The sequence below is a fragment of the Setaria italica genome, chromosome V, assembly GCF_000263155.2.
Source record: "Setaria italica strain Yugu1 chromosome V, Setaria_italica_v2.0, whole genome shotgun sequence".
NCBI lineage: Eukaryota > Viridiplantae > Streptophyta > Magnoliopsida > Poales > Poaceae > Setaria > Setaria italica.
In genome coordinates, this window is record NC_028454.1 from 8,426,750 (window position 1) to 8,440,350 (window position 13,601).

Sequence of the window (13,601 nt, forward strand, 5' to 3'; positions counted from 1 at the left end):
CTGATCCCACCAACTCAAATCCATCTTCTTTCACCCAGACCTAATCTAAATTCTAATGAGCTAATATTAGGCTAAGAACACACACGGCACGTATCGTAATGACTACTTTAATCTTGTTCAAGTTAGTAATAAGGGTCTGCCGCCGCGTCAGTTGCCTAAGAAACAGATTATTCGTCAGTCACCTTTTACAGCTGATAATTAATCAACCAACGGTCTAGATCTTCCTTGCTTTCAACCTTATCTTCAGCCCCACCGCTCTTCCCGAACCGCCACGCGACCGTCGTCTCCGTCTTCCTCGCACCCGATGAGTGGCACGGCGACACCGAATGCGAAACGCCCCGCCTCCCACCACCTCCCGCCCGACTCCGGCAGTATCCGCCACCTCCACCGCCGCCCCACCGCCCACCGAGGTTCCCCTACCATCCGACTCCGGTGGCGCCCTCGTTGCTTCCGCTCCGCCACCGTCTCTCCCGCCTCCACTGCCGGCCAGCGAGCCACCCCGCAGCTCCCCTACAGCCGAGCAATGCAGTACCCCAAATCCTAACATCAAATTCTTATCCCATTCAATTTGTAGTACAATTTTGGGTGACTGATGCTGACGAGGATTAAATCTCTAGTAATAAGGTCGCTGAATTATTCTAGCTGCAAGATCGAGGCGTGTACGCAAGGGTCAGCTAGCTGCGGGTTGCACGTACCTGCCTGCCCGTGCTAAGAAAGAAGCTAAGGTTCCAGTCCTGCTTGAAGGGAATAACGGCGCGGCGGCGGCGAGAGGGCCAGCCGCGGTTCGCCGGCGTACGTGGGGCTCAGCGCGCTCTCTCCGTTTTCACGGCGGAAGGGCGACGCCGTCGGCCGTCTGGGCGCGCTACCTCCCTGGTGACCACCGGCTGGGCCTCGCCGCGCTGCCGCAATGCTAGAGATCATCTATAGATGCGCGTAGTATACGTAAGCCGCAAATTAATCCGTGCACGTAGCTAATACTCCCTCTCGTTCCAATCATAAGTCATTTCAATTTTTTAGTCAAAACATCTCAAGTTTGACCAAATTTATACAATAAAGTACTAATATTCATGGTACTAAATAATCATGATACTAAATAAGTTCCATTAGTTTTTTCATTAAATATATTTTCATAGTATATCTATTCGGTGCCATAAATCTTTGTGATCCTCTCTATAATTTTGATCAAATATAAAATAGTTTGACTCTACAATAAAGTTAGAATGATTTATAATTTGGAACGGAGGGAGTAGTAGCCAGACACGTGAAGCAAACTCTCTCGGTGCATGTCTACTAAGACGACACATTTACAGGCTATCAGGAATCAGGATCATACGCGAAGATTAATCCGAATCGGATCGGAGGAGAACATCGCTCTGGTCACATACTGCTTGTAAACGTGTTCGATCGTGTATCCATGTCCGAATTGCAGTGCCCTAGCAGGTCGCACGTGGAAATGATTTTACTGTACGTCTCTGGATTTCTGAAAACAAAACCTCATCACTGCATCAGATCCCGTCAAAGGCTTACAGCGACACAAACCGATCCGCATCCGCTGATCATAATGTCCAAGAATAATCCTAGTTCAGAGGGTAGCAGGATTCGCAGAGGACTCGACTCTGATCCCACATGATCGATCACGTGCACTTGCGCGCGCGCGTGTCCTACTGCTAGGCTAGCTTCGATCAGCAGGTACCAGCCTTCCCAATCCATCGAGCTAACACGCCAGCAGCAAGCAAGCATCATCTTCGATCAGCCATCAACCGTCTCCATCGCGCGCGCCATCATGGTGGTGCTCACCCGGAGCATGGCGGCGCGGCGCGCGTCGCTGGCGCACGCGCTCCCGCACGACATGGCCGTCGAGATCGCCGGGTGCGTCGCGGCGACCTCGCCGCGGCCTGTCGACGACCTCCGCAGCCTGCGCGCCAGCTGCCGCGCCATGCGCGCCGCGTGCAGCGACCGTGCTGTTGGCAGGCGCGTCGCGCTCGAGCGGGAGGCGGGCGCGATGCGGTGGTCGGATCATGAGCGTTACCTCGCCGTCGTCGGCAGCCTGTCCGGCGCCGGCAACCCCGAGGCGTGCTTCCTCTCCGGGATCGCGCTCGTCTTCGCGCACCGGTGCGAGGGCGCGGGCGTTCAGCTGCTCGCTCAGGCCGCTGCGGCGGGGCACAAGGTAGCGGGTTACGTCCTCGCCGTCCTCCTCTACAGCAAGGACGACGGCGCCACCGCCGGAGACGTCGCGAGGCGGCACATAAGGGAGGTCGAGGAGGAGGAAGCGGCGGACGGCAGCGGCGACGTCGTCGGCGGGTGCGCCAAGACGGCCAAGAAGAGGAGCAACAACGAGTGCGTGCGGTGCCGCGGGCACGCCGTCGAGGCAGTCCGGCAGGCGACGTGGAACATGGCCGACCTGCCGGCGCCAGCGGTGGTGATGGTGCAGCCGAAGGACGACGGCTACCGGTGCACGGCCAAAGGTTGCGGCGTGCCGGACGCATGGTGCGACTCGGCCGTGTTTTGCAGCGAGGACTGTAGGATTAGGCACGAGCGCATGATGTTCTTCTCGCAGCTGCCACTGACCGTCGCAAATTTCGTGACATAGGACTGTACAAATCGGAGGACGATCTTCATGTTCATGCTGACTTTGTTTTATTATATACACACGTATCAAACAAAATGCCGGTACGTATCAAAACGTATTTTCATACACACGTTTCAAACAAAATGCATGTCTGCAACTGCAACGGTGGTGGAGAAGAAGCACAGCACCAGCACATCCATCTATGCAAAGCCTTCCCGCAATTTCACTAGATTCAGCTTCCAAATCGATGGATGTTATGGCACCAAAATATTGATATGATGGGCGGTAATGGTTGAGGATGTCGATGCATGTCTACACCATTAATTTCGAGTTCTGTTCGACACAGATTTAGTTGTCTATCGTTACTTCATAAACCAATACACATATATGTTTCTTTTTTTTAGAAAAAATACTATGTCCCAAAACCAAATCAGATCGTCCTAGTTTGACTAAATTTATGAGAATAATATTGACACTTAACACATCAAGAAAGTAAACTATGAAAATTATTCTATAATGGATGTAATGATACAATTATATCATAATTATCAATTTTTTATAAACTTATCCAACCTAAAATATTTTGATTTAAAATAAACTTAGAAATACTTATATTTTTAGAGGAGTATAGTTATATAAGGGCTCGTTTGGTATGGCTTAGGGGGCTTTAGCTTCGCAACTGTAGCAGCATTGTAGCAGGTGGAGCTGAAGCCACAGGGAACCATTTTTTAGCTTCACCAGCTTCACCTCCTTCCTAGTTTATTTTAAGATCTCAGTATCCGTTCCGGCTTCATGCTACAGTAACGCACAATGCTAAATTGTGCACATTGTGCACGTTACTGTAGTGTGAAGCCGAAGCCCCTTTGGCCTAAGCCATGCTAAAGGGGGCCTGAATTGAATTGAGGCCCTCAGATCACATTGCAAGAAGTTTGTGATGGTCATGGGACACGGGCGTGGTCCGTTTGCACGTTCTCATAAAAGTTTACCGCAGCAAACAAAGCGGTGGTATATTAAGAGATAATATGTAATAACCTCACCCACAGCACTAGCCATTTGACCACAAGCCATATCTTCAAGCGCTAGTTTTTTGAAGCATGATGCAAACCATATCTCTCTCTTTGCTAATGATGGTATAATACCCTACGTATATAGGGACCTCAATCACAATATTCATGGGAAGCACTTAGCTAGCTCCTATTTTTCAATTGTAACTTATCATAAGATATGGAATTTATTCATACTCAGACACATATATGTAGAGTCCACAACTTATATTAACACACTCATATGCTTAGTAAGTCCTAAGTAATTATATATTGATCACTTAAATAGCCATCGAAGTAGATTAAACTAATGGAGATAAAATCATTACGAACACAAGCATGCCTTTGAATTTTGGCATATTCTTCAGCACCCCAATCAACTTCTTTGATGCACACGTACGCCACCAACCAGCTACTTCGATGTAATCAAAGTTTGAAGGTTCTTCAAATTTAAAAAAGGTTGGTGGGTCCGGCAAGTAGCTACTCCATGCACATTTACCTCTATATCAAGCTCCTGATATCAAGAGCTGACCTTCGGACTTGCAGGCCTATGAGGTGAATCACTAGGGACATATGCCCCCACTCAATTTTCGAAATTACATTCTAATGTAAAGCTTTTGATCTTTTGAATGGCAATAAACGAAGATTACACCGTAGATTTAGTTATCATGTCCAAAGCACTAGATGGGTGTTCTTCCTCATCGTCGATATCAATCAGCTCCTCGAGGCGCGCCTAATCTCATTGGATTTGAGGGATTTGCAACAAAGGGTTAGGGATTTGATGTAAGAAGGAAGAACAGAGGAGGGGCGATCGTCGCGTCGGTCGGAAGAAAAAAAAGATTCGCTAGATTGTAATGGCAAGGGCGGGTAAATATTACAAAGTTGGATGGGTAGTTATCTCGGTAGTCAAAAATTAAGTTGAAATGAGTTGCTATTTTGTAGCTTATAGAATTATCATACTGTGAGGTGTTGGATTTTATATTCTAGATTATAATCCGAACTTTGTTCATCACGCGAGATTAAAGGGGTGTTTGGATCCATGGATTAATTTTTAGTTTGGATCACATCGGATGTTTGGATACCAATTAGAAGGACTAAACATGAACAAATTATAAAACTCGAGACTAATCTATTAAGCCTAATTTATCCATAATTAGCACACGTTTACTGTAGCATCACATGGACTAATCATGGACTAATTAGGCTTAATAGATTCGTCTCGCGAATTAGCCCTCGTTTATGCAATTAGTTTTATCATTAGACTATATTTAATACTCCTAATTAGTGTGCAAACATTCGATGTGATAGGACTAAAGTTTAGTCCGGGATATTCAAACACCCTCTAAGCTAGAGTGTACTCTCTCCATTTCAAATTGCAAATTGCAGGTCATTTTGACTTTTCTAAATTTAAAGTGACTTTAGGATGGAAGAGTATAATTTACACGTAAACAACCTGGAAGAGGCCTAGAAGAGAGAGATAACGAACATCAAACATCATATTACAATGTCTTGGGCTTGGGGAAGGTACAGAAGAGAGTTGACGAACATTGAGCGTCATATGGTAAACTACATATTCTGATGGCTTTAGACAAGGAAGAACGAACCTACCTACCCCTTGTTTACTTCACCCTCAACTTCCAACTTTGACACTATGCAAAAAGAAGATTCCCCATCACATCAAACTTGCGGTACATGCATGGAGTACTAAATGTAGACGAAATTAAAAACTAATTGCACAATTTTGTTGTACTTTGCGAGACGAATCTTTTGAGCCTAATTAGTCAATATTTGGATAATAATTCACAAATACAAACGAAACGCTACAGTGTGCTACAGTGCTGTAACAGTAATTTGGCACCTCCCAAATTTGCCAAGTAAACAAGGGCTTTCATTGCTCTATACGTGCCCTACCACAAAGATAGATAAACTTTTTCTTTAGGAGAAGATAGGTATTTTTTTTCAAATCTCTTTTTTTAAAAAAAATTTGTCGAGTGTGGTCCGTGTCCAATAACTATGATCTTTGTCCATGTGTGTGTTACCGAATAGAAAAATCAAGCAAACGAATTTCGTAAGATCTTTCTTCGTAAACACTGCCTTCGAGAACCTGTGTTTTTTAATAACACAGGCAACCTAGTTCATGCGCTATCCTCACAGGCAACCTAGTTCATGCGCTATCCGAAAAGCATCTGGCTATTCAAGGTCTCCTTCGCTATCCTGCGCAACAGCCACGTTAGGCTCAGGAGTATTCGTTGGCGCTTAGCCGTGACAGGCTCAGCACTAATCCTACCATCTACTCTAGGTCATGATAAAACTGCCGCTAACACGAACATTAGCCACGCAAAAGATATAAGCGCCCTGCCATCAGGCGGTGTCAAAATCAGGATCGCTAGGTCGGGGCACCGCCCCTCACCAGTAACTCAAATGCTTTTCAGGGGTAAAGAGCAGAGCAACGGAACTAAGAATACTACTAAACATTTCCAAAATATCATTGGTTCCATCCTCCAGATCAACGGGCCGTTATCACACCACCAAAAACAGTCATGAAAACGAACTTCACCGCTCAGGTAAAGTGCATATGCTGCCTCAAGACGAGCACTTCGTCGCTCCAAAATCTGAATGTGCAAAGAACATTAACTATCTTATGCCTGGGAGGAGAGAAGTGGCGTTGATCTCTATTGCTTGAAGTAACCCTTCAGCTTCCTCAGCCAGAAGAGGTACTCGCGGCTGTCCTTGTTAATCATGTACTCGTGCAAGAAGTTTGTTGTCAGGGGTGAGATGCCACGCAGCTCCAGGTACTTGTGGAATGCCCTCTGCAGGTTCTCATCAAGGTCACTGCAGCAGATGAGCAAAGGTTGATTGTCAGCACCAAACAGGGATACATTTAAGCATTAATATATTCAAGAAACAAAAATGAGTTAGCTTAGTTATGCCTCCTTACTTGAAATCAGGACCCTCATATGCAATTAAGTCAGTTTCATCATTCCCTGACGGCTGCATCACGGACAAGGAGTCGATGAGGACCTCATCAGGATAGGCAGTGCAGGTGAATTCAAGCACGGGGCCATCACCCTTGGTGATAGTGACCGTGAGAGGGACACTCGACTGGGGGGGCTTCTCGCCTTCATCGTCGTTGCTGTCATTTTCATCCTCACCCTTGTCCTCGTCATCCCGGTCATGATCAGGCTCATCTCCAGTGACTAGGCTGGGCATATGAGCCACAATCTCAATCTGCTCACCATGATATGTTCTTTTAAGGGTAACTGCATTCGTCCCCTTCGCATCAGTGATTTTGAAAGGGAAGTTATCTGGAATTTCCTCAACCTGCTTTCGGAAACAGAACAAGTGAGAGCCCAACTACAACCAAAAAAGAACATCTAGCTCTCTCTACAGTAAGTAAACAAACTACAATGCAAGGCTCTCTGCACAAGATTAGAACTGGCTGGTTGACATCAGAACCATCATGCAGGATGGATCACGTACATAAATCACCATTTTTCATATTTGCATACCAGAAACCATACAAGGCTGAGCTAAACTGCTAATGCATTGAATTCACAGGCAGAATCTCTCTGCTATCCTGCCGTGTAGCTATAGGCAATTGCAACACATTCGTTTGTTTCTCTACCCCCTACCAACCATCAATAATAATCAAGCATGGATGCTTTGGATTGGAACCAGTGAACCACAATGCTGATATCACACTGCTCATCCTAATACACACAACAGTGCCAAGCGGCAGCAAATATTCATCACCTTCTATAAATAAAACCACAATACAAGAACAAAATTGCAGGGACAACAGGCAAATGTATCTAAAGACATAGAGCTGTAAGGTCAGCAAAGCCACAAAAAAACCTTTGAATGAGCAAGTGCATAATTTCTGGATCGGTACTGTTATTGTAACTGAAGAAACAAATACTACAAAATCAACTACAATCAAGAGAGTAGCAATTAAGATCAGATTTGTGTAATAAAAGCTATACTTGGTGAGGAAAACCCTCCTACAACTAAATTATGCCTCAGTGGAAAAGAATCAATTGTTCAAAAACAAGTACAGAAGTATTACGAGCACTGGGGAAACTGTGGACATGAGTACAGGACTATGCTAAGAAACAGTGGAGCGAGCATACAGGTTGAACCAAAATATGTACACAACGATACTATTTAAAGATCCTCCGTATCCCTAATATCAGATCCAAATTCTTTTTTTTTTTTGCAATTACAAGTTTACAACAGAATCAGACAATCCACCTAACAGGCCATAAATTTGCTCGCTGGCGTGACTGAATCAACACTGACAAGGGATCAGGATGCAACAAACAAGAATAGGTTCTTTGCTGAGGACCTCTTACGCTAAGATCCGAACCAGATACATTAATCAGAGGGGAATCGGCTCGCTTACCCTGTCGTGGTCGTCGCAGTCCTCGGCGTACTTGATCTCGGAGTCGATGACGCTGAGGAGCTCGGCGTCGGAGCTGGGCCTCGTCGCGGGCGCCGACGAGAACGGCATCGCGCGGGGCTGCGTCGGGCGGGCCGCGGCGGCGGCGGCGAGGGGGCGGAGCAGGGCCGCGCCGCGGTGGGCGCCCGAGGAGGCCGATGCGGTGGCGCGGAGGAGGAGGGGCGCGGTGGAGGCAGCGGCGCGGCGGGCGGCGGCGAAGAGGGCCATGGCGAGGGAAGAGGAGAGGAGCGGCGGCGGGTGGAGACGTGGAGTCCTCCTCTACTAGGGTTTTCGGGGTTTAGGGGTTGGGATTTCTGGAAGGCGCGTGGGGGGACAGGGGAGGCTTAAGGAAAAGGGCAAGTGATTGGACCCACCTGTCAGGATGATCTCTACCCTGTTCTTGCGAAAGAAGGAAGGAATTGATTTTTTTGGCAGTGTTTTCAACGAACGAATTATATTTCCAGAACCAAAGGATAAAGAGCTTACAATTGGCAGTGTTTTTTCTTGTGCCCGGTACTGACCAAACAGATTATCAATATATCGTTTTGAAAATAGCATTTTTGACAAACATTGACTTCCAGAACAGGTAGAGCTAGCAGGGCAATATGAGCCTAGCGCAAAGCTGATCGTTTCATTCCTCACTATTCCAAACGAAACAAATTTCTTCAGCAAGCAGAATGCGCTCGTTTCAGCACAATAAAAAGGTCACATCAACCATCAGAATTCCACAACATACATCCAGAGAAGCAGCACGAAACTGATAACTGGTAGAGCTAGCAGTAACCTGTAATTCTTAATTTTCTTGAAACACATCTGGAGATCTACCTGCTGCTGTTTCGCCAGCCGATACAGATTCATTTGAGACCCATACACCTTTCTCTGTCCTTTAGAGAGAGGGACAAGCTATGCGTAATTGTAATAATTCTGTAACGCATACTAAGGGCTAGGCTACCAAAAAAATGTTGCCAGTTCACGTTGCTGCTCCTCATTCCTTGACGAAATCCTTGAGCTTCCTCATCCACCGGATGTACTCCTGCGCCTGTTTGCTCACCATGTAATCGTGCATGAAGTTGGTAGCTGACAGCGTGATCCCCCGTTGCTCCAAGTACTTGAACAGGCCTTTCTGAACGTTCACAGGGAGCTCCCTGCAATAGAGATGAACCAGCATTGAGTTCGAGTAGATTAGCAGCTAGCGTTTCATTATTATAGAACCCAAAACTGGATGTGGAAACTGTTATTGCTTACGTGAATTCAGGCCCCTCGTACGGGAACTTCTCTCCATCCTCGTCTGTCTTCTCTACTATCAGCATATCATCAATTGTGATCTCCTCACGGAAGGCTGTGCAGGTGAACTCAAGCTTTGGGTCAGAGGCTTTGGAGACTACAACCTTTAGAGAAATGCTGCTATCTCCGGCACTCTCATCATCATCTTGTTCTTCCTCATCGTCCTTGCCAGCACTCTCACCATTGCCCTCACCTTCCTCGTCATCAAACTCAGGGCCCCCTTCTAAATTAGGCATGCTGACAATGACCTCAATCTTCTCATCCTTGTAGTCCCTTTTCAAAATAACCACGCTCATACCCTCTTCGTCAAGAATTTCAAAAGGGAAGTTCTCTGGAACAGGTTCCTGTCAAAAGAAGGATATATGAGTACAGGCATACAGCTAAAAAGCTTGAACATTTGCAAAACCAAGAACCGGTGGTGTCAAACCAGAATCTAAACTTTATGCTAAACGTTAAATCTTGCAGAAAGTAGTATCTGCCCCCAAGTCTTTTCAGGAGTGTGCATGGCCAGATAATCAGTCTACCTCAATGTCAGTTTGAACATTGCTCTCACGTGAAGCCTCAAAGTAGTTCAAAACTTGAAACCAAATAAACCCTCAACAAACTCAATCATTGGTCCAGCCATATAAAGTCATACTCCCCTAAAATCATTAGAATTATTGGGCGATTTGACATCAACTGAATTATTGCAGCTGGTCAGAAGAAAAGCGATGCAGGTATTGTTGCTTCTTTGGGGATATTATCATAAAAAGTGGCAACATAAAAAACAAGTTAAACTGTAATTCACAGTGGTGGAGCTTGGACAGAATTGCAGAGGGCGCCAATGTGACCAAACAAATAGAGGCAAAGAAGTACCACTGGCATGCTTTATTGGTCATATGTACATATGCATGAACACAAGAAAACACCCCAAGACATTGTTTATATAATTAGACTCTTCAACAGATATTCAGGAGAGCATGCGAGGAAAAACAAATTCAAGAAAGTCAGCAATCTGGATGATCAATCAGGACAGCGAATAGCAGATGCAAAGAACAACACAGCTCTCTGAATGCCAGCTCACATGGACAATCTGTAGTATGACCTCTCACAGAATATAGAAAACACAACAGAATATAGGTAAGTCTGCTTCATTTCTACCATAATTAAGTGATGAGCAAACTTTGTGTGAAGCAAATCCTAAAAGCATTAAGTGGTCAGGTTACCTAAACAATGGTAACTTATTTTCACTGAGAATTAAGCTCTTCAGTCTTCCTCCAAACATGCCAAATTATTTATATATCTGCAAACTAGTGCTAATCAGCAACTAACAAGAGTCTTGAACTCAGTCAGCAGTAAACTCCTACCTATCATTCACACAGACAGCACTAGAACTTGACAAAATTTCAGGAAAAAGGGTCATCTCCATCACAAGTTCCTCTCTAACCGGCACTTCGTTAGACTCGAAATTTCAATATTCCTACGAGGTTATTACATATTATCTCTTAATATACCATACAGTCCGACCGGAACCGAACGATTCAGCTGCAATTGTGGGGGAACACGAGGGAGTCACCTGCTCGTCGCTGTCGAGGTACTCCTGCGCCTCTCTGATCTCGACGTCGAGGGCTCCGGGGAGGTTCCCTGCGCCGGACCCCTTCTTCTTCTTGCCCTTGACCTTGCTCTCCAGCACCACCGGCTCCGAGTTGGGGCCCTTCGCCGCGTGGAGCGGAGCCAAGATGGCCCGCCCGGGCTGCGGGCAGGAGCCTGCACCTGCGCCTGCGCGTGCGGCGGATGGGACGGAGATGAGGAGGGTGGAGAAGGCGGAGGCGGTCGCGGAGACGAAGGCCATGGCGATGGGGAGGTGAGCGGCGAGGAGCAGAGGGGATAAGGCGAGGAAGAAGAGGGGAGGAGGGGTTTGCTTGGGTTTTGGATTGGGCGGCTTTATTACTCTTATCATAGGCAGCCGGGTGTGTGGCCCACACGTCAGTGAGAGCAAAGGCGTTTCTTCGGCGGCATTTCGCGTTTGTCCAATTGTCATTTACTGCTTCCGTGTGCCGTCTAGTAAATTTTGGTAGAAAACACTGGAACAGTGCAGTTGTGAAGAAAATTTTGGTGTCAAACTTTCAAGAAACCGAATAATTTTCGGATAGAATACACTCTGGCAAAGAAGTTGGCACTCGGCAAATCCATAGTTTCCGGTGGCGTAATCGCAAAGAAAATTTGCCCTTTTCAAGTTGAGCTTTTGGTCTAAAAGAAAGTAATCTGGTTCCTCGAAAGGTTTTAAGCGAGCCAGACAATGGTAGTAGTTGGAAAAGATGGCATGTTTTGTTTTCTTCCGGTTTCCTTTTTCCTCCAATTGGTGCCAGCAGCTTCCACCAAGCACAATCCATGCTGCTTTGCTTTTCTAATGGCATTTCTGACCTTCTGATCAAGCCACACATAGGATACACTGATTTGCAAAGCAAGAAAAGAGAAATTAAGCCAAAAAGAGTAGCCCTCACAAGAAAAAGGGCCAAGCAGCAGCAAGAGATCATGCACAAGGTGGACAAAGAACATCACAAAACCTTTTGACTAGTTGACCATCTGATATTGCACTCACAATCATGTATAATCAGTAGCAGAGTTTCACATTCGCCGTGTCTGAGCGCCTGCAATTTTGGCGAGCACCAGACTGATCACGTATGTACAACGGCAGAGGCAGATGAGCCTCCTTCACAAGGCCCCAGGATTCATCCATCCACCCATTCCTGCCTTTATTCCAAGAAGAAGCCAAGGAAAGGAAGAACCAAAAGCTATTCCAAGAAGAAGCCAAGAAAAAGGGGAATCAACAAAGGCTCACAAACTCTCACACACAACTAAATTAAAGAAGAAGCTCACAAGAATTCTTCTTCTGATCTGCAAGCCTCGTATCGTATATTCGTATCTTGCAGCATGCCGCATCCAAGCCATCGACGAGGAGGAGGAGATGAGCTGGCTGGTTCGATCGATCAGCCGCGATCGTAGTAGCCGCGCGCCGCGGAGGAGAGGAAGGCCGGCACGTCGGGGGCGCCGGCGCCGGCGAGGCGGACGTAGTAGGGCGCGAGGGGCGACTCCGACGGCGACTCGTTGCGGAAGGGGTTGCCGAGGGGCGTCTCCCCGCCGCTGGCGAGGTGGAGGATGGCCCGGTACAGGAACGGCAGCAGGCCCTCCATGGCGACGACGACGGCGACGCACACGCTCTCGCCTCCGCTGCTCACCAAACAAAAGCAAAGCAACAACTCCTCCTGCTCTGAGTGCTCTCTTCTCTCTTGTTCGGGGAAAGGAGCAAGACGGGGGGTTTTATAAAGAAAGGCGATTAGCGAGACAAAGATGTGCTCCCACCTTTGACTAATCAATTCGGCCGGAGGTTAGTGGGGAACAACTGGATTAGCTAGCTAGCTAGGGTCTTACAAGATGGGCTGGGGAAATGGTCAATGGGAGAGGATTCGCCGCCACCACAGCAGCTGGACGAGGGGAGGATAATGTGCCTGGACTTCCAGACGAAGGTGATTGGTGTGGAGGTCCAGGCCAGGAAACTGATATTTATCATGGCCAGGAAACTGATATTTATCAGGACAGGAAGGAAGGAAGATGCCAGGCACACACAGGCACAGGATGGAGTAGTTTATAGCAGGGCTCCAGCTCCGGCTTTTTCTGCAGCTCCAGCTGAAGCTCTATCAAACAGTTTGGTTAAAAACAACTTCATTCCTGAAGCACTAGAGGAGCCGGAACCATTTTATATAGAGAAGCTGGAGCCAAAAAAAATAGCTCCTCCGCCTCCTCATTTTAGGAGGAGCTGGAGTCCTACCAAACTGGTCCTATGTGCAGCAGCAGCTTGGAATATTTGGTTGGGTGGGGGCAAATAATTTTCTGGTGTCTGGTGTCTGCTGGTAGAAATGATCCGATGTGCTCTGGATTTCAGATTCTGATCTCGGGGAGGCGGAGGAAGAACAATACAGTCCTCCGTATAAAGCTGACCTCAATGCGCTTCTGCTCCAAGAAACTGAAGGAGGGCATGTACTCCCTCCTTTCCAAAGAACCTGAAGGAGGGTCATAAAAGATGTACTCCCTCCATCCCAAATTACTATTCGTTTTGGCTTTTGATGTATCAAAAAAACCAAAACAAATAGTAATTTAAAATTTAGGGAGTACATATAACATATATGATATGAATATCATCGCGTACATGGAGATGCTCGTTGGGGACAATGGACAAGGGACCTGACGTTAGGACAAGTTCTAGTGATATTTGTTATGCGTTCCGGTG

The 13,601-nt window shown here is 46.7% G+C and overlaps 2 protein-coding genes across 2 annotated transcripts; both read right to left on the reverse strand.

Moving 5' to 3' along the window:
- Positions 1–6,047: 6,047 nt before the first annotated feature.
- LOC101766796 (uncharacterized protein At2g39795, mitochondrial) lies at positions 6,048–8,377 on the reverse strand. The gene is made up of 3 exons (XM_004968117.4): positions 8,015–8,377; positions 6,551–6,933; positions 6,048–6,444 (listed from the first exon to the last, which is right to left on the reverse strand). Exons 1-3 carry the CDS (start codon positions 8,276–8,278, stop codon positions 6,285–6,287), a joined length of 807 nt encoding a protein of 268 aa, XP_004968174.1. The 5' UTR covers positions 8,279–8,377; the 3' UTR covers positions 6,048–6,284.
- Positions 8,378–8,692: 315 nt separating this feature from the next.
- Positions 8,693–11,243, reverse strand: LOC101767210 (uncharacterized protein At2g39795, mitochondrial). The gene is made up of 3 exons (XM_004968118.4): positions 10,890–11,243; positions 9,296–9,678; positions 8,693–9,195 (listed from the first exon to the last, which is right to left on the reverse strand). The coding sequence occupies exons 1-3, from the start codon at positions 11,163–11,165 to the stop codon at positions 9,036–9,038; spliced, it is 819 nt and encodes a 272-aa protein (XP_004968175.2). The 5' UTR covers positions 11,166–11,243; the 3' UTR covers positions 8,693–9,035.
- Between the last annotated feature and the right edge of the window lie 2,358 nt (positions 11,244–13,601).